At 42.8% G+C, this 21031-nt stretch overlaps 1 protein-coding gene across 1 annotated transcript in view; it reads right to left on the reverse strand.

Moving 5' to 3' along the window:
- The window catches only part of PLB1 (phospholipase B1), a 106542-nt gene that overhangs the window by 66712 nt on the left and 18799 nt on the right, over nt 1-21031 (reverse strand). Inside the window, exons 13-22 of the mRNA XM_081904735.1 lie at nt 20672-20750; nt 19411-19515; nt 17686-17772; nt 10547-10615; nt 7637-7717; nt 7366-7432; nt 5311-5369; nt 4360-4433; nt 2436-2479; nt 621-729 (exon numbers count right to left, since the gene is read on the reverse strand). Coding sequence (XP_081760861.1) covers nt 621-729; nt 2436-2479; nt 4360-4433; nt 5311-5369; nt 7366-7432; nt 7637-7717; nt 10547-10615; nt 17686-17772; nt 19411-19515; nt 20672-20750 — 774 coding nt within the window. The remainder of the gene's footprint in view (nt 1-620; nt 730-2435; nt 2480-4359; nt 4434-5310; nt 5370-7365; nt 7433-7636; nt 7718-10546; nt 10616-17685; nt 17773-19410; nt 19516-20671; nt 20751-21031) is intronic.

Raw genomic sequence — 21031 nt, forward strand, 5'->3', positions numbered from 1 at the left:
GACAGGAGTAGGAACGAGATTAATAATCAGAGACTCGACTCGACTTGTGGAGAAGTGAGGGTTCACCCACACTGCCATTTTGTTTTCTTAATTTCTTTGATGTATTTATATCCCACCTTTCTCCCAAGTTGGGATTCAAGGCAGTTTAATGTGGATAGTAAGCTTCTTGTGCCACCCCCCATTTCTCTGTTGTCCATATGACATTCTCCATATCACTGCCTTCCCATACTTTGCCCTCCCTCAATTTGGATTTCCTCATACCCTCTCCCTGGTGTCTGAAAACCTGGACTGAAGGAGGGAAACACGTGAGAAAAAAGCAATTTGTAGGAGAATACCATATGGACAATGGAGAATCAGTGGAGTTATAGGAAGCTGTACCACATTAAATGACAGGATGGATGAGGCCTCAGAATGTGGAGACAATGCTCTTTCAGTCACTGATCAACTTCTCTCAAAATAGGATTTAGCATCTCAGGATAAAAGGATAGTGCATTTTCTTTTTTTCTTCCCAATTATGATTCTGCAACAGTACCATTACAGATAAATGCTAAAAAGGCTTAACACATCTGCAACAGACAGGTCTGCACAGACAAACAAACATGCCCAACATCTAGTCTTACTCTGCACGGGCTCCTGCCACAGCCTGGTTCAGGTAGGCATTAGATGTGCTCTGGCTTCCTTTGCCACTGGAATAGCCTAACAGAGAAGGGTTGAACTCACGAAGAATATCTGAAAAAGAAAGGTGGGATATCATAGAGGCGTACCAAACGATGAATGAATAGCATAGATATTTCTGTTTTCTAATAATGGTCGGCAGCTGGTTCAAGACAAACAAAAGGTAACACCTTTTCACCTGACAGCATTAATTTAGGGTGGCCTTAAAGGTAAAGGTACCCCTGCCCGTACGGGCCAGTCTTGACAGTCTCTAGGGCTGTGCGCTCATCTCACTCTAGAGGCCAGGAGTCAGCGTTGTCCGCAGACACTTCCGGGTCACGTGGCAAGCGTGACGAAGCTACTCTGGCGAGCCAGAGCCGCACACGGAAACGCCGTTTACCTTCCCGCCGGAGCGGTCCCTATTTATCTACTTGCACTCGGGGGTGCTTTCGAACTGCTAGGTTGGCAGGCGCTGGGACCGAGCAACGGGAGCGCACCCCGCTGCGGGGATTCGAACCACCGACCATGCGATCGGCAAGTCCTAGGCGCTGAGGTTTACCCACAGCACCACCCGCGTCCCTACAGGGTCCCTAAGGGTGGCCTTAGATGGTCATAAAAGGCATGAGACAAATATGTAGCATAGCCATTAGTCACGACAGCAAAATGGAACACCTGTGGCTCTGTGGATGAATTTAGACATCCAAGCAACGTGTTGGGAAGGGAACATGTTGGAGGAGTGAGGTTTCATGTATGGATGGAGGGATGGATGGATGGATGTAATAACAACAACTACAAACTTCACCCTCAATGTCTCTTTTGCACTGCCCTGAACTTTTCTTCTAAGCATGTTTGGACAAACACTGTTGTAAGTCTCTACACCATCCAAAACTTTAATACCCAATCAGATGGGAAGGGGTATTAATAAATGATAGTAGTAGTAGTGGTAGTGATGATAGTTTATGCACGACTATTGATCTTGTGGAGGCTTCTAACTACATTCATCTGAACATGGTTTGAAGCCCCATTGAAGGCTTCCCAGAGGAACCTAGCGTGAGAACAGGATGCTGTTCTTGTTAATGTTCTTTTATGTTTTATGTCTCCTCTTATGTTATTAACATAAAAAACATATGCTTAAAAGCAATATAAATGTCAGGTGTTGGGGTAAACAATGGGAGATGGCTGTCATCATAGCACCCTGTTTTAGCTTCCAGAGGCATCTGGATCTCCACTGTCAAAAGCATCAATGAGATTCGGCAAAAGGCCACTGTGGAGGGAGGGGGAGGAGGGCTGCCCCCTGCCTTTCACTCTGTTCTGTAAGTGCTCCACCCCCCCAACTAAAGTAGCTGCTTGGTTCCATGAGCTGCCTGTGGTTTGGTGTCCGTTGGTTGCCTGTAAAAGAGTTCCAAGACACCTTTCTTTTCCCCATAAAAACTTGCACAAGGAGCCTTGCTTATTTGCTTAATGCATTCCAAGATCGTACGGAGCTGAATAATAATTATGCTACACACACACACACATATATATATATAAAGTCACAGAGAATTTCGAAGCAACTAAGACCCTGGGAAATTATAAAACACACACTGTTAAGTCATGCACAGCAAATTACAGTGTTGGCTGTGAGAAGGCTTTCCCTGCCCCTCCTCCACCCCCATCAGTCTGGGATGCTGAATACAAAGAGGTTTAAGTCTGTCAAGCCTGCTGAACATTTCCTCAAGTTTGCTCCATAAATTATGAAAGAGCTTCACAAATGCACTAACCTTAGGGAAATGGGCACTTACTTGCTAATGTTGTGACTGTGCTTATGTTTTCATTTCCACCAACACTGCAGAATTGGGGGGGGGGGGAGTGTGCAGGGAGGGGAGGGAGGAGAAAGCAAACAAAGTTAGAGAAGATTTGCTTGGAACAAGTCACAGAGTGCCCCCTGGTGATGTTTCCGATCCTCAGCTATCGCTTTCTTGAACTGCTGGTTTGAATGTTTGTTTTGTTTATTTTACTTGTATCATGCATTGAAATGGGGCTCTCAATGGTATTCTATAAGGCAATCTATCTATCTATATACCTATCTATTTATCTATCTATCTATGGCAGTAATCACCTACCCCCTAAGTCTTTGTAATGCTTCCAGTCCATTCACAGGATCCTTCTCAAGACTATGGTTAATAACTCAGGTTGCAGAGTCTATGATATGGCAGAGGCTTTATTGCTAATGATATGCCCACACACTGCACTGTTGTCTTTGTTCATAGGTATTGTGGGGTTTTATAACAGCTCCACATGCCTGTGAAACTTGTGTTAACTATATAATGAGCAGAGTCCCTATGATAGTAAATGTCCTGGATTTGCGACCAGCCCAGAACAGCAAAATGCCAACAGGGGTATCAAGCAGCTAAAAAACAACAATGCATGGTTGATGTGCTGTGTTTTGATTTCTGTTATAGACTTGCAATTTAATAAATGGGGAGGGGGTAGTTTCCCTAATTTGGCCTAAGAATATTCCTCTTGAAGACTCTATGCATTAGTTTCATTTATGTACATGCACCAGTAAGCAATCATCAAATATATCCATATATTCTGGGTCTGAATGCAATTGAAGTCAGAAGCTTTCACTGTAATAGTGACAAATGAGCAGGACTGTCCTTAGTCTGTCATTTCTGATTTTTGACTGTGTGACATATATTAGTATAGGGTTGCCATATTTCAAAAAGTAAAAACCAGGACACCCCGAAAGATCCAAGACAAAGCGCTGCCTTTCAGAAATCCCCCCCACCCCGGAGGTAAATTCCGCCTTTGAAATCCCAGTAATGTCCGGGAAAATCCAGACATATAGCAAACCTATATTAGTATCTGTTACAAATGTTGGTGCCTACTGATTTAGCAGCAGTTAAAAGCAACACTAGGAGACTAAAATTATATATGCAGCAAAAGTAGCAAAGTAAAACACCAACAAAAGAGAAAAATAATAACTCTTCACTACAAAGTCATCAGTGGAGGAACCTTATGCACTGATCTAGGAAAAGAGATCTATAGGCCTGGGGCAACCACTGAAAAGGCCCTGTTTCTTGTGCTTGCCAGTCAAATACTCCTTGGTAGTAGGCAATGTATGCTACAGGCAAATTGAGCTAGCATGTTTAATAGAACCAGTAAATGGACTGTTACTTTCACCATTCACTGAAATGCCCCATTTTCGTACAGGGAAGAAAGGAACTGCTATCTGCTTGTGACTAATATTGTGTAAGAAGATAGAAAATAAATTATCTAGAGACACAAGGTTTCTCACGCGTATATCCTATTTCTAGTCGCCTCATCGCACTCCATTTGAATGCTGCTTTCAAGTACTTGTCCTCATTGTAGCGAAAAATGAATGAGATGGGAATATGAAAAGTCAGAACATTTGTAGAAAAAGGTACTTTCGTTAATTTGAAGAAATAGATAAGTCAATCCACAGGAACTTGAAAAAGACAAAGCCATGCATAAACAAGAGGAAGACTCCTATATCATCAGAGAAGCCTGAGGCCACATCTGCCAGAGCCATGACTCTAGTTACAGCTTGTGCAAGTTTTAAGAGTGCCAACCTCAAGATGGCTCTGAAGTAGCAATTGAGGTCAGCAAAAAGGAGACTGGAATTGGTTTCGAAAGCCAGCAAGAAGAAAAGAATAAGAACAGACTGGAGAATATCTAAAGATTTTGATTTGTGGCACTCACCTCCATGAAAGGCCTCGATACTGTGTCAGAACATCTAGGACATTGTTTGGTGAAGAACCCGCTCCATTTCCTGCCTGATATCAAAGAGGACAAAGGGGTTTGGGAAAGTCCTTTTAGAATAAGTTGCTCGCTGATTTGGAATGGGATGGTTGGAAAGAAGCCACTTTAGATGACTCCCCCTGGAAATATCCCCCACTCTCGCTCTGAGGAACCTTGACAGTATTTTAGTTCTGCCTAAAAATAACATTGGCATCCTGTCTACCTTATCATGGGGATAAGCAAGCAGTGGAGGACTGTCATTGGCCAGGGCCAAATTTACAAGCCTAGAATAAATTTTCAAGCTTAGAATAAAATCCATAAACTGATGGTTGCTGATCAAAGAATAATAAACCAATAATTGCCCTTCCATTAATACCTGTTCCAAGAATACCAATGGGTACAGAAGCAATAAATAACAAAGCATATTGCAACAAAGCAACATAGGGTTATGAGGGGGGGGGGTAGAAATAACATTAACTTGTTATTGCTGTTGACTGAGTTATACATTGCTAGCACGTAGGCACTGCAAATGTGGTAAGATCCGCCCCCCCCCCAAATTATAGCACCTTCATGGAGCTTCCACAAGTAAGGGATTTTCAGGTTAGACGTCACATGTTCAAAATGGCCTTTAGTCAAGTTCTCCTCTGCAAAGAAATGTCCACATGTGGTAGGAAAATGTTTGAAATATATATACACATTTGTATCGATTAGCATTTGCAAGTGTGCAATGGCCCAAGGAGGTGGCATTAGCAGCCTGAAGCAGATTAAGACTGCAGCATAATGGGAACAAAGCAGAAGAAAGCATAGAAAATTCAGTTCACCATGAAGATCCCTCCTTTTTCAGATCAGAATTCAGAAACAGCTTTGACACCACTCATTTTAATAGAGCACATTTTGGTGATCTGCACTTACAGTTATTGAGTCCCCAAGGGCGCCTATAACTTTAATGTCTGCTGGCCTCAAGTTATGAACTATAAAAAAGAAAGAAAGAAAGAGAGAGAGAGAGTGATGGGACTCTTAAGAAGATCTTTGACATTCGGAACATATTTCTTCAGAAGAAGTTGAAAGAACTTGAGATCTTATTTAAAACTCATATTCTGCCAAATTGCCCTAACTCTTGTTAGTCCCCGGAGGCAAATATGTGATACTTACCAGAATACCTAATTCTCCTGAAACTGTTCCTCCCTAGAAGCTAGGATTTTTCTCCCACAAAATTATTATGCTGAAATAAAATCCAAGGAACTGGTATCTGGCAATCTTCAGTCGGCGGTGGGGAATCATTTTCACCCAGAGAGGGCCACATTTCTTTCTGGGCAAGTTTCTGAGGGCCACATGACGGTGGTGAGTGGAGCGAGAGGCAACAGCAGCCAGAGACATTAATATGGGTTGTTTTTTCTTTGTACAGTGTGCTGTTTCCACACACAGTCACACAGCCCTCTCTGTTCACCATCCAGGCAAGCTTTAGAAGAATTCAAGGCCACATTTCAGCCAGGCAAAAATATTTGGGGTGCAATGCAGGGCCAGTAAGCAGCCTGGCCTGAAGAGAATTTCAAAGGCCAGATAGAGAAGTCCAGAGGCCCACATTTGACCCACAGGCCTGAGGGTTCCCAGCCATGGTCTAATGAGTCTCAAGTGTTGTAGGGTCATTTTAGATGAAGGCCAGGATGCCCCTCAAAGACTGGCCGTGCCATACTCTGTTACAGCTCAAATGTGCAAGTCCCTTAAACTGAACTATTGTGACGATAGCCACAATATTTATTTCAGGCCTTATATGCTGCTCTGTAACCAAGTTTCCACAACATTGTTTGCAGAATGCCTTGAGCACCTGCATTCCTATGTGCTCGTAATCCTTTCTTTGGTTAGCAATACTTTTCTGAAGCATTGCCAAAGAACTTGGGTTTGTTTGTTTTTTAAGTCAGCTATGCTAGTGCTTTGATGTTACAAGAAGGAAACTTTTATTCCCCCAAAGATGCACACTTCGTAGTTTTGAAAAACTGGGCTTTAGGTAAATTTGGTTTGTATGTGAGCAAGGAGAAAACTCTTTAATACCAAGCCAATAATTCACACTATGAAAAGCACATAAGTCAACCAGAGAATGAATGGAGGACCACATTCCAGTGTCCCTGGAATCACCATAGTACAGCTTTTAGACTATTCAGAAAATAGATTGCAGATTCTATACAGGCTGTGGATTATCCCCAAACAGAAGTGTAACCAAGGTTCTTTGAGGAAGGGCTGTAGTTCAGTGGTTGCACGCAAAAGGTTCCTGGTTTGATTTCCAGCATCTACAGGTAAGGTTGGGAAAGGCACCTGCTTGAAATCCCAGAGAGCCACAGCCAAGCAGTTTAGATAACACTGAACTACAGTACCACAGCTTCCTAAATTCACATGCCCACGTGTTCCCAGTCCCTAGCCATGATGGAGGAGCCATCATTCAGTGACAGACCACCAGGTTTTCATGTAGAAGGTCCAGTGGGTTCAATCCCTGATATCTAAGGTAGCTTCTGCCTGGAATCTTACAGGGTATACCTCCCAAAGCATACTATGCCATCATTTTCTCCCACTCATCCCAGAGATGTTCCCACTTGGAAATGAAATTAACAACCTTGACCAATTTAAAAAAAATCACAGACATCTTCCACTTTCCCCAATGAGCGTAAGGCAGGCATTGGAGGGGTGTTACCATATTATCTCCTTGCAACAGTCCTCAGAAGTAGCTAGGAGGGCCCAATATATTTTGCTGAATAAGGCAAAAGACAAGACAGCAGAATTGAACCACTAGTGGAATCTTATTTCAACATTGGCAATGTATTAGCTACATAAGACACATGGCTGTCAACTTTTCCCTTTTCTTGTGAGGAATCCTATTCAGATTAAGGGAATTTCCCTTAAAAATGGGAAACGTTGACAGCTATGGTAAGACAGGACCTATGATGATTGAGCAAATTCAGAGATAAAAATCTGTACCTGAGGCAGGAATTGTGTCTGAGGGGTTGCGGTCAGTACATGGAATGTCTGTCCCAAAGCTCCTTTGCTGACAAAGGACAGAGAACAATGCATTACAAATGGCCTTTAGCAGTTCCAGTAGAAAGAAATGCATACTTCTTCAACAGAGAAAGAGCATCACCCCCTAGAAAATAACTGCAAGGGATATACAATGTTCTTATGTCCAATACCCAGTCTTCTCCACCCAAAGGCAAGCAATAATAAAATATTATGCAGTTGGAGCTTTCCCTACTTGAGATATTGTTTTGGTTCGTGGCTCCACAGGGAAAGATGAGTAGTTGCTATTCTTGAATGTGAAGAAGTATGGGTTCTCCTGCAGAGACAAGGTGATGAAAACAATTAGGGTGGGGAGGGGAATCATCATTTCGCACCATGGTTGAAGTCAGAAGGGCAGATTCAGCAACCAGAGTTAATCATTTCAAATTCTGGATTTAAAGGGACCATTCTAATCTCCAGAGGCCATGGCCTGCTTATGGACTGCCAGACTCTAAGACAGGTAGGGTGAACCTTTGGCCCTCCAGTTGTTGCTGAACCTCAACTCCCATGATTCCTGGCCATTGGGACTGATGTAGTTCAGCAACATCTAGAGAACTAAAGATTCCCCACACCTGCTCTATGAGGAAGGGCACATGTGCTTTAGCATGGCCAAGACAGAGAGAAACTTTCACCAACCTGGTGCCTTCCAGATGTTTTGGACTACAGCTGGCTGGGACTGATATTTGCTGTACAAAACATCGGGAGAGCACCTGGTTGGTGAAGGCTTTGTTTGTTTGTTTAAATACTGACCTTCACCTGAAGATCTCAGGGCAATTCACAAGATAAAAATACAAGATAGAATCACATTAATTAGCCACCCCCCTCTCTGTGTGTGTCTATCATCTATCTATCTATCATCTATCTGTCTATCTATCTATCTATCTATCTATCTATCATCTATCATCTATCATCTATCTATCTATCATCTATCATCTATCATCTATCTATCATCTATCTATCATCTATCTATCATCTACCATCTATCATCTATCTATCTATCATCTATCATCATCTATCTATCTATCTATCTATCTATCTATCTATCTATCTATCTATCTATCTATATCTATCATCTATCTATCTATGATAAAGAAATTACTTTAGCAGATAAAACTCAAGTAAAGCCATCTTACCCACACAAGAAATTCCCCACCCACCCCTTATGCGTGAAACTGGATGAATTTTCTTTGCCATAACTTGGTTAAAATTCAGAAGGGTCAGCACTAATTTTTAATAAATATCACATTGTTTGTGTGCTGCCAGATAATCTAAACAACGGGGGTTTGTTTGGGGTTTTTTGTAAATGATCATTGTGTAGGTTTGATATCCTGCAACATTCCCTTTGTATTCTCCAACTTCACGCAGTCCAGACAAGTTCAGTCAGAATTCTCTTGAGTACACAAGGGCAATTTTCAACTAAATAATTGCATCTCCAAATTTGTCCTGAAGAGTTTGGGGGAAACCCAGAACAGAGTTAAAGGGTGTAGGGATGGAGTGGGGGTGGGGAGAATGTTCCATGCACAGGAAGAAATCCTTGCACTGATGGAATAATTTAGTTAACACTGCTTTGAATACAACACTATGTGTGAATGGGTGGTCACTGATAAATTGCCATGATGTCTGGACATTTTCTGAGTGGGAAGGCCTCTTGCTAGCTCGTGCCTTCCCTTCTATGTCTTGCATATTGATTTATGTATAGCACCTAGTTAGAGCAGGCATTCTAGAAATAAATCATAAAGAGGAATAATTATAAATGCAAATGAGCAATGATGGCATTTTTCTTTTCTGGGAGAATGGCATCTCTAAAGCCATTTTCACAAATGACCTTTGAATCTCTTTTTTCATTTCCCCTTTCTGAACAACATTAAATGAAAAATTTACATTGGCTGAAAAGTACATTTGATTTTGAAATGTCTCTCTCCTCTCATTACTAGTACAGTATGAACATCATTCAGGATTGATGCAGTGCAGACAAGCAAAATGTCTTGAGTACTACTAATGTGAAGGCACTCAGGCTGCTCTTGAGGAATGCCTTTATCTCCTGTAAAGGTGCTCATAAAGGAAGATTATTTTTTTAATGTATAGTCTTCTCGCCAGGTTCAGAAGAACATCAGAAGAACTTTGCTGGATCAGATCAAAGTGTCATGAAATTCTACTCAATACTGATCCAGAGCAGATTCCAACATACAGTTAGCAGAGTAAAATCTTAAAACAAGTTGCAGGATTCCCAAAAAATAGACCGGAGGCAATTGTCTTTTATCCAACAGAGCTTTGCTGCTACTGAAGGCAAATGAGCATATGGTCACAAATCCAATACATTCAGGATTGGCACTGTCCATAAGAAATCCAGTTGCAGCAGACTTAACTTAAACTTACAATACTTACAGCAAGTCTGAACCTTAACACTATATACAGAACACTAAACCAAAAGGAAAAGAGATAGAAAGAGAGAATGAAACCCAGGCTCCTTCTAGCCTATTTTTATAGCCAACATGACCTTGACGGAAAGAGATAAGAGAACCACTTTAAGCGAGCTGTGCTCAACTTCTCTGAAGGAATAAGCCAAACATCATGAACCTTCTGCTTGTTTCTTTCACACAGAGAAGCTTCCAGAACCCTCTTGAATTAAGTAGAATAGGAAAGATCTCTACACATCAGATCAATACTTTCTGCACTAAGAAATGCAAACTGACACAAAGGTCTGCCGATTAAGGGTCCATTCTGCTCCCACAGTGGACAACCAACTGCTTCAAGAACCCACCATACTGCAACCAGGGGATTAAGGCAATGGCCCTCTCCGGCTGTTGCCATCCAGTGATTGGCATTCCGTATTATACTGTCTCTGAAAGTGAGGTGTCATCATGCAGCCATCATGACTAATAGCCACAGTTTATTAGCTGTGGCTCTACTGCAGTGATATTAAAATATGTCGGTCAAATGGGCATTTTGGAGGTAGGAAGTCTGTGATTCTGCAATATTTAGAAATGGTTGAGAAGACTTGAGAAGGGGATTGCATTTGTTTAGAGAAAGAGGTCCCTTGGGGATGGGGGGGGGACACACACAGATAAAATGCAAAAATGCATGTATAAAAGAAAACTGCTCCTACCTGAGAAGGACATCGCACCTCGGGCATCTCTGCAAGATAATAGGGCTGCTTCTGTCCATCTGGTAACAGCTGGAAGACAAGATGTGAGCACTGTGAGGCTCAGGCAGCAGATCAGTTCAAAAGGTGCATTTTAGCCTCTTGTAGGCTAGACCTGCAAGTTCTAATTCAAGGCAATTCCCACTACATCTGATGAGGAGGTAAACCTATTTCTTGACTAAAGCCCTTGAGAGTGTAGATGACGGCTCATGCAGGCAACAAAATGCAGGCCAAAAAAATTAAAAAACAAAAACCAGCCACTCCCTGCATTTAGAAAACTAGCATGTCAGTCAGAAGGCAAAACCAGACAAAGAACAGATCACTTCCAGCAAATGATGACCATTCGAAGTGGCCCTAAGAGTTTTGCTTTCCAACTTTTCTCAACTTTTTGTCTTTGATTCAAGGAAGCTAACATCATGGAGCTGTGAGGAACGTTTTAGATTTAGGGAATCGATAGGTTAAAAAAGTGATTGAGAATAGAACAGGGATATAATGAAGAAAAACTGAAAATTGAGAAATAAGACCTCATGGGCAAATGAAAATTTCATGAAACTGAAAATGAATGGATAGCCAATTAAAATGATGCATTCGCAAGCTGTTAATACCGGCAGTCATTTCCACAAGTTTAAGATTAAAACTACTGTACTATACTTAAATAAAAAATACTTAAATAATTAAGGAACAAAGATTCAGCCACACCAGAGAAAAACTTTTTCTTTTTTAAACAATGTTGTTGTTGTTTAGTCGTTTAGTCGTGTCCGACTCTTCGTGACCCCATGGACCAGAGAACGCCAGGCACCTCTGTCCTCCACTGCCTCCCGCAGTTTGGTCAAACTCATGCTGGTAACCTCGAAAACACTATCCAGCCATCTCATCCTCTGTCGCCCCCTTCTCCTTGTGCCCTCCATCTTTCCCAACATCAGGGTCTTCTCCAGGGAGTCTTCTCTTCTCATGAGGTGGCCAAAGTACTGGAGCCTCAGCTTCACAATCTGTCCTTCCAGTGAGCACTCAGGGTTGATTTCCTTCAGTATGGAGAGGTTTGATCTTCTTGCAGTCCATGGGACTCTCAAGAGTCTCCTCCAGCACCATAATTCAAAAGCATCAATTCTTCGGCGATCAGCCTTCTTTATGGTCCAGCTCTCACTTCCATACATCACTACTGGGAAAACCATAGCTTTAACTATACGAACCTTTGTTGGCAAGGTGATGTCTCTACTTCTCAATATGCTGTCTAGGCCTGTCATTGCCCTTCTCCCAAGAAGCAGGCGTCTTTTAATTTCATGGCTGCTGTCACCATCTGCAGTGATCATTGAGCCCAAGAAGGTGAAATCTCTCACTACCTCCATTTCTTCCCCTTCTATTTGCCAGGAGGTGATGGGACCAGTGGCCATGATCTTCGTTTTTTTGATGTTGAGCTTCAGACCATATTTTGCGCTCTCCTCTTTCACCCTCATTAAAAGGTTATTTAATTCCTCCTCACTTTCTGCCATCAAGGTTGTGTCATCTGCATATCTGAGGTTGTTGATATTTCTTCCGGCAATCTTAATTCCGGCTTCAGATTCATCCAGCCCAGCCTTTCACATGATGAATTCTGCATATAAGTTAAATAAGCAGGGAGACAAAATACAGCCTTGTCGTACTCCTTTCCCAATTTTGAACCAATCAGTTGTTCCATATCCAGTTCTAACTGTAGCTTCTTGTCCCACATAGAGATTTCTCAGGAGACAGATGAGGTGATCTGGCACTCCCATTTCTTTAAGAACTTGCCATAGGTTGCCGTGGTCGACACAGTCAAAGGCTGCTATTTTAAACAATAGCATAGGCTAATTTCTAAAAGGGGCTTGCAAAAAAAACTGAATCATGTCTTGTGGGTCACTAAAGCTTCTTCCATCTTCCTTTGAGACATGAGTAGCGCTGGGCACAATCTGGCAGGGGCATGTTTGTAGCATTGATGAAATCTTAACTATATTAAATGGGGGCACATCCAGAGGGACAATGTCTTTACAGCCAGGTACAGAAAACGTCTCAAAACCCTGCTGAGATGACTGATATCTAAATTACTTAGGCCAAGAGAAAAGCAATCACTAAGCACTTCCATGCCAGCCGCAACCAGCTCAAACCTGCCCACAAGGAAAAATGCATCTTGCTATTGTTGTTTGCTGGAGGGTGGTGCTACCAGCCCAGTGCTTTGCTTGATTACAGGCCCTTCCATGTGCCCTGTAAGAGAACGAAGCCAGGGGAAGGGGCTGTGGCTGGGAAAATATGAGTTGTGGGGCACTGGTTGTTCTGAAATGAAATGGAGAGTGGTACTTTGAGGATCTTCTAGAGAATAGTGCCTTCCTGATGCCATATTAGCAGGACTATAGGAGAGGAGCCCATTGAGCAAAATGAGCAGGAAGGCTCCTGATGCAAGGGCTGTTTAATATGCATTAAATGTTACATATTTAAAATGCTATGCACAGCGGTTTGCATTAGGCAGAAGGTTTAACTATAGCAAATGCAGCAAGGGGAGTGCTAAAGGCTAATTGATGACTCATCCCAGGAAACCAAGCAGAGATCTCTCACAACAGGAAGATGAAGCCTGAAAACTCAGAATATTAGTGCTGGAGCCAGCAGCAGCAGAAGCGCAGCTCAACAATCCTGAACAAGCAGTATGCTTGTATATGAACTCTCTTTCTGGGACCAGAGAGAGGAAAGTTTACTGAACTGTATTAAAGACTAAAAAGAAGACTGGAAGAGCAATGAGTTGATTTGTATTTTGTAACATTTAATTTTAACAATTTTAAGACTGTTCTGCAGCAAAGCTTTGAGACTCATTCTTATGGTGGAGAGCAAATTCATTTATACTCTGCAGAAGGTCTAAATCAAGGATTCAGTTTTTCAGAAACTCTACCAAGGAATGGCTTACAATATGAACTTAATGAAGTGTTCCCATCTAGAGAGGAAGGCCCCACAAAACAATTAAGCCCAGAGTCTAAAATAAGCCAACTACACTGTCCCAGCCACCTGCACAGCCCTTGAATATAAGCAAGCTTTCTCCCAATTACTGTTTCAGTAATTCATACAGAATAGCATCAGTATGCATAGAATTCACCTTCTCAAATCACTATAACTTTCCTGTTTCTCTGATTTTCTTCTGGAGTTATATTCCCAAGAATTATAGAACAGGGATTTTTGGAGACATTTTACTTTTAACATGAAAGAAGGTTGCCTATAAGGGAAACTCTTTCGCTAAATAAAAATGAAAGATACATTTTAAGAAATCATCAGACTGTCTGCATTAAACATCCGGCGGTGATGAATGCAGTATGCAAATAAGCTTCTGAATACATTTGTGTACAACCATGTGCCAGGGTTTTAATAAGTCAAAGGCAGAGATCTGCTCTCTGCTGACTGCGTGATGGCCAGGGTTGAATGGATTTGTAGTGCAACAACATTTGGAGGGGCACAGATTTCCCACCCCTGACTTAGCAGAATGACACCCAAGTCCAAGCTGCTCCAGGATCTGGCAGCTTCCTCAGGAGTAGTGTTGTTATCAGTGTATGGCTAATTGCCAGTCCAATAAGACAAGAGAGACCAAGACTTCAAAGATGGGAATCAGCAGTGCAGATAATTTGCAAAGCATTGATCAAATGGACCTTTTAAAACACAGGTAAAACACCAATTGTGCAAACGTGAAAAGCATTCATTGCCGTAAGTCACCATATTTAAAGTTCTTGACCTTTATGTTACACTAGTTCTCATTCTGATGGGCGGAGGTAGTTTTGCATTAGCTTGTGGGCTTTGTTATGCTGTTCTGATGGGAGCAATAGAGTCTCCTTGTCAGAGATGGCGATCAGATAAACTCGCCCTGTGCTTTTTAAATACTGACAGTATCTTGCATGTCATCTGACCTTGCACAGATTGCAGCCAACCATCCAACAGAGATTAGTGATAAAGAAATTACCCAGGGGAAATAACTTAATGCAAACCTCTGTTAACTTCTCCTGGAAGCACGAGAGCCAAGATGTTGGCAGCGAAGTAGCTCTTTGTTTCTTTAAAAGTGTGGGCACTAAAACTCTGTAGAAGACCCAAACTCCTCCGAAACAAGCAACCATGCTTGAGAAAATCTCTTTGGCTTGACATTACATCCCAGGCTCATGGCTTGTCTTGCTCCAAACAAACCATGCACAGTAAGCAAGCATTGTTCTTGGCTTACCACTCATTGTTTGTTTGGAGGAGACAAACCATGAGTCTGGTTTGGGCATAATGCTAAGCCAAACCAAACCAAACCAAACCAAACCAAACCATGGCTTAGGTCCCAGCAGCACAACAACAGCAGGAGTAAGGGTGGAATGAATCGAATTTCCCCACCGTGCAACCAGCTTGCTTGCTTGTTCACACAAAGCCATAATACGGTTTAGTGTTACATGCAAATATGAAAGTTGGCCTTCAGCCCTGGTAAAGGAAACCTTGCATTTTCATGCTAGGGTGCTACTAATATTAGTGTAATTTTCAAAAAGCATACAAAAAGATTACAAAAAGTGCTACCTTTCCATGTAACCATCCCCTCTTAAGTCAGTCAACAGCATCATCCTGCCAAATAGTGGATTTTGGAGGTCTGTGGAAGGAGAGGGCTGCATTCATCCTCCTTGGAAGACAGCTAGATTGCCAAGTGGTAACATGAACCCTGGTGAGAAGTGACCATTTGGTAAATGGTCTTCTGTACACATGCACCCAGTTGCAAGGGGGCACCCACAGCATTTTTGGGGAAAAGGGTTAATCCAAGTTTCTCTGCTTAGCTGAACAGTGGCTGATATTTCAAGGCTAAAACACAAGAGAGAAAGTCAGCCACTTGCTTGCCATGTCTATCAATCTGCATAACTAACTTTAAATTAGAATTCAGGCATGATCAGCTCACAATCCCCCTTCCTGATTAAAGAAATCAAATGCAAACCAAATAACCCAGGAGGAGAACCCACTCCTGTATCTTATCAGGGCATCCGACCCGCAATAAAAGGAGGGCTGAGACAAGAACTTTGACGTTATCCTTGCAGGTGTTTATAAATGAGAGGAAGATCAAGATAACTGCAAGCAGTTCTTTTCATCTAAGCTTGCAACCTTGATTCTAGTCTTTATCTCTTGGCCAACCGGGCAAAATGCCCATGGCATTAGAGTGAACTGTGTGCAAATAGGAGTTGGTGATCATCCTGGGGCTTTAGCTGTAGCTGCCGCTAATGGCTATATCACATGGTTTTGCTTCCTCTTTCCAGGATAGATGCCCACGTACATCCAAGGCTTTCAGTTGTTTCATAACAGGGCAAACAGCACTTTCCACTGCACCAGGGGTCCTTCCAATTTAGCAAGGCTCCAACACACCTACACACCAACACACCCACCCTCCAATTCATTTTTCCCCGTCTGTTATTCTGTGCAGGACACGGTCTTGAACAATGGGAACAGGAAGAAGGTGAGAATGTTCCCGCAGTACTTTGGATGTTATAGTCTACAAGTGGGACCCGTAGCAACACCACCACCACCAACAACAGCAACAACAATATTTATATGCTGTCCCAGCCACACTGGGCAGCTCCCAACAAAGTATTAAAAGCACAATAAAACACCAAACATTAAAAACTTCCCTATACAGGGCTGCCTTCAGATGTCTTCTAAATGTCAGATAGTTGTTTATTCCTTTGACATCTGATGGGAGGGTGTTCCACAGGGCAGTCGCCACTCCCAAGAAGGCCCTCTGCCTGGTTCCTCGTAACCTCACTTCTCACAGTGAGGGAACCAGCAGAAGGCCCTCAGTGTCGTATCTCAGTGTCCGGGCAGAACGATGGGGGTGGAGACGCTCCTTCAGGTATACTGGACTGAGGCCGTTTGGGGCTTTAAAGGACAGCACCAACACTTTGAACCGTGCTCAGAAACATACTGGGAACCAATGAAGATCCTTTAGGACCTGTGCAGAGTGCTTCTGCTATCCTCCAGGACACTCCATAGCTAGCAGGACCAGTAGTCAGGGATGATTGGAGTTGTAGTCCAAAAACAGTTGGAGATCCAAGTTTCGGAAACTTTACTCTATTCCATTCTTTCCTCCCAACCAGTTTTTCATTCCGCCCCCTCCCCCAACAGTCAGTCGGTATCTTATTGCCATTGAGCATACTCATTCTTCATTGGCCTTTTTGGGGTGGGTGGGGATAGGGTATCCTCTCCTTTGGTGACCTGTGCAGGACCTGAGTGTGAGAGCACTCTCCTCTCCTGCAGTCTCCAGCAACTGGTATTCAGAAGCTTTGATGCCCCCCCCCAACCATGGAAGAAGAGCATAAGCTATGGCACCCTTGCCTGAACATCAGAAATGGGCAGAAATAAATGAATGGCTGTTAATGGTGATGTTGCAGATTGAACATCAGACTTGGGGCTGGGAGAACTTGGGTTCAAATTCCTGCTTTGTCACGAATCTCTCTGAGTTACCTTTGCCTAATCGCTATCTCAGAGGATCATCACCATGAAGATAAGAAATGGGATACACACCCATGTGATCTACCTTGTGCCTCTTCTCAGGAAAAGCAAGATGCAGCCATGAGAGAAAGACAAATAGTCAGTCTGATCACAGAGCAAACAAAGTTCTTTACAGCCTTCTGAGGAGTCCATATCTTGGATAGCATGCCTGACCTAGAGTTTTACAGGAGGACCGTGAGGCGGGGATAAGCAAAACAGCAACAAAATACCTTAAGAAGGGAAGGGCCAAAAGCAGTCCAGTAAAGATTGAGCCTATTCAGTGTCCACAGAATGCTAACTGTCAGCTGAGGTGGGAAATTAGTGTGTGTGTGTTGGTGGGGATGTAGAGGAATGGAATATGCTGGGAAAGGAGGGTGCTAAACTCAAAACTTGCAACTGGAAAGGAAAGCGTTATTCGGCATTGGCTATTTCAGCTTTGCTCTTCTCAGTGAAAGAAGCAGTTGCCAGCTTATTTCATCCTCTCACTGTTGCCCTGATTCCTTCATGGTACTGTTAAAGCAATAATACCCTCTCCAATGGTAGACCCCCCAATGGGCCAGTGTGGTCATGCAGCCATGCTCTGCAACCTATTGAGCAATCCCAATGTATCTAGTACCTCTTACCATATTGTTCCAGAGTCCAACTCCGAGAACAGCAAATTTGTTTTTCATAAAAGTCTTTTTTGCGGAATAGTCATTATCTCTTCTGCCCTGGAAGCGGGAAAAAATCTGGTGAGAATATTACAGAACAGTTTTGAATTCACTGCCCGTTCCCTCTAGCTGTAGGCCCATGTGCAGTGAACATGGGGTTACTGGGGTCGGGAAGCAGACAAAAATGACATGACGAATCTTGGGATCAAATTGGGGCCATAACTTTATTGATTACAGATGTAAGTAGGTTTTGGCTTATGCATTGGGTATGTATCCTGAATCAACCAACCCAACTGCTAGTCGATCCTGGGTTAAGGATCCCACCATGACACACAACAAATGGAGTGATCCCTCCAGGACACCATTTGGGAAGTTCTATGGGCCGTTAGCCCCCATCGGGGCATTCAGACAGAATCCTTCCCCCTGGACCCCTTTACCGGGGTACCCTGATACTTGATCCTGAAAAGGGGGTAGGGCTCGTTCCCACCCCCATCCCCCTTGTTAAGACTAAGGATCCAACCCAATGCCTTATTTCACCAGCAAGTTGTGACAATTGTTATGAGGTGGGCAAAAACCTCAGATTGGCCTAACTGGTCTGCAGGCAAATTCCTCCCTGGTTCCAAATCTGATGACCAATTAGTTCCATAGCACATGTGCTGCCCACTTGCCATTAGGCAGGGCCAAATATATGTGAAGGGTAGGTGGGATGTCTGAAGACTGACTGCCCTGCTGCCTCTGAGTGTAGTTGATTTAAAGGGACTGGCCACAGATCTGACTGAAGCCAGGTGTGCCCAGGTCCAATCACCACCTTTACCTTTTAGGTTGGTCACAACTGAATTTCAAATTTCCTGCTCCATCCCAACCCCATCAACACCAGCTGAGGCTGATGAAGCGGTCAGCTGTTCGCACAGGAGGGTTTTGCCCACCCACCCTGGCCTTCCTGGACCTGCGCTGCTCTGCAAATGCCACCGAGAATGGCAATCGGTCTATGTTGTTGGACTCCATCTCACATCAGCCTTTGTCATCATGGCCAATAGACACATGTCATGATTATTCACTTGCGACCCAGCAAATATTTGACAACATGGCGCCTGGGAGTTAGCAGTCTTGTTTTCAATACTTTATAAGCTCTCACAAAAAGAAGGGCTGTAGTTTACAGAAGGGCTGTACAATACAAAATAACTTCTTGTATTCAAAGAATGTCAAGGTAACAAAAGAGGGAAATAGATTCAGGTAGGTAGCCGTGTTGGTCTGACGCAGTAGAAATATAAATAAAAATTTAAAAACTGTCCAGTAGCACCTTAGAGACCAACTAAGTTTGTTCTTGGTATGAGCTTTCATGTGCATGGACCCTTCTTCAGATACCATGCATGCACACTTCTTCAGGTATCTGAAGAAGTGTGTATACACACGAAAACTCATACCAAGAACAAACTTAGTTGGTCTCTAAGGTGCTACTGGACAATTTATATATATATATATTTCAAAAGGGGGAAATAGTTTGCTGTTTTTCATGTTCCCTTTTTCATATGAAGAAAATAAAAATCATCTAGATTGTCTTCCCTGACACATGGAAAACTGATTTCCCTTGCAGGCCAATAAACATATCGCCTGATTACTCTCTTCAAGGTACAGTTATTTTTCTAGGACCACCAGGTATTACCCAGAAGAAACACCTCAACCATAGCTCACACTCACTTTTGCAAGAGGCATATTTGCTTCTTGCAGAGAAGTCTGGAGAACCACGGCAAAATCATCCTTCTGGCCATACTTCCTTGATGCCAGCAGATTTTCCAAAGAATTCTGCATATAAGGATAAACAAACAGTAAGCAGGATGAACTCTGTCCCTGAACCACAGAGAACATAGCACAATGCACAGATTTGCCCATGGCTTAAATGAGTTTCAGAGCCATCTCTACTGCTAATAAACCAGAATAATCAAATTATACAGTCAAAACACAAAAGTAATTCCATGAAAAAGCATCTTATGCAACCATTAGAAAACGACTCAGCGGCTGCGAGGTGAATTGCATAAGGCCGTTTTCTTAGAAAGAGCAGAAACCTAGTAATTAGATCACATGGTTGGCCTTCCATACCCTGCATAAACTCAGAAACAGGAACATCCCAGCTAGCTAACAGTACAGGCTATGGGCAGCTTTTGCCACCTGCTAAATATTCTGACATGCTTTTGCAGTAGAGACAACATAATTAACCAGCTTGGCAAACAGAGCTTTCATTAGCTACAGCTGGGATAGCACAGATCCTCAATTCTCCCCTCTGCAGTTGTTGTAACACTATTTGAAAAATTTGGGGATTTCAGCTGTCATGTATCACTAGGATATGCAGGGCATTTTTAAAAGCTTGCTCCATCACTGGCACCTCCAGTGCTGGGAAAGAACCTTTTCTGCCGGTCAGCATAGGCAATGTTGAACTAGACGGACAAACAGTTACACTCTATATAAGGCAGCTTCCTAAATATATTCCCCCTCCCCTCTCCCCCCGGTTGCTGACACAAAATTCTTATGAAATAATGAAGGCAGCGTACCTTATGCAAATGCATTATGCAAACTAGGCAGCTTTACTCAGTTTGCATAACTGATAGATTTATGTTGAAAACAAAGAGGAAGGGTTGTATATTATTTGTGTTTGGAGGCCCATAATGCGCAAGAGCTGTAAACACACTGGCATCTGCACTGAGATTCCTGAGCTGGACAGAGTTGATCCTGGGCCAACTCCATTGCTTGAAGAGGGGAAACCAAATTTATTCATCACTTCCCTGCCACCATAACTTCCTTGGAGGAAGAATGCAATACAAACATGAAAGGGATGCATACGTGATCCTAAAAAGATTAATGTTAAAGGGATCCAAGATTCTAAATCTATTTAGATGTCGTGTCAAATTAATTTTTGGACAGATATACACAGATGAATGCGAGTTCTCTCTTGCACAGTGCTCACCTGATAGGACCATCTCCACACAGCCACCTCCAGACTGGAACAATCATTGGGACAAAGGCATGGCTTGAGGAGAATATCCCTGGAAGTTGGCAAAAGCCAAGCCAAGCCAAAAGATAAATAAATGAAATAAAAATTGCTGTAGCTTTTCATAAACATACAGTCTTTTAGAAACGTATATGTTTCGTAGGGCTTCTCCAGACTGGCGTCTTACTGCAAGGGTATTCAGCAACATGTTGACACAATAACAGTGCATTTGTGGTGGGTTTATGCTGCTAGTATTTATGCTGCTAGAATTTGCTGTGTGATGCTTCCTCAATGCTAACACATGATTAATGTCCAGAGGGGCCATAGGGCAACAAA

This window comes from Podarcis melisellensis, assembly GCF_964234715.1.
Source record: "Podarcis melisellensis genome assembly, chromosome: 3".
NCBI classification, from domain to species: domain Eukaryota; kingdom Metazoa; phylum Chordata; class Lepidosauria; order Squamata; family Lacertidae; genus Podarcis; species Podarcis melisellensis.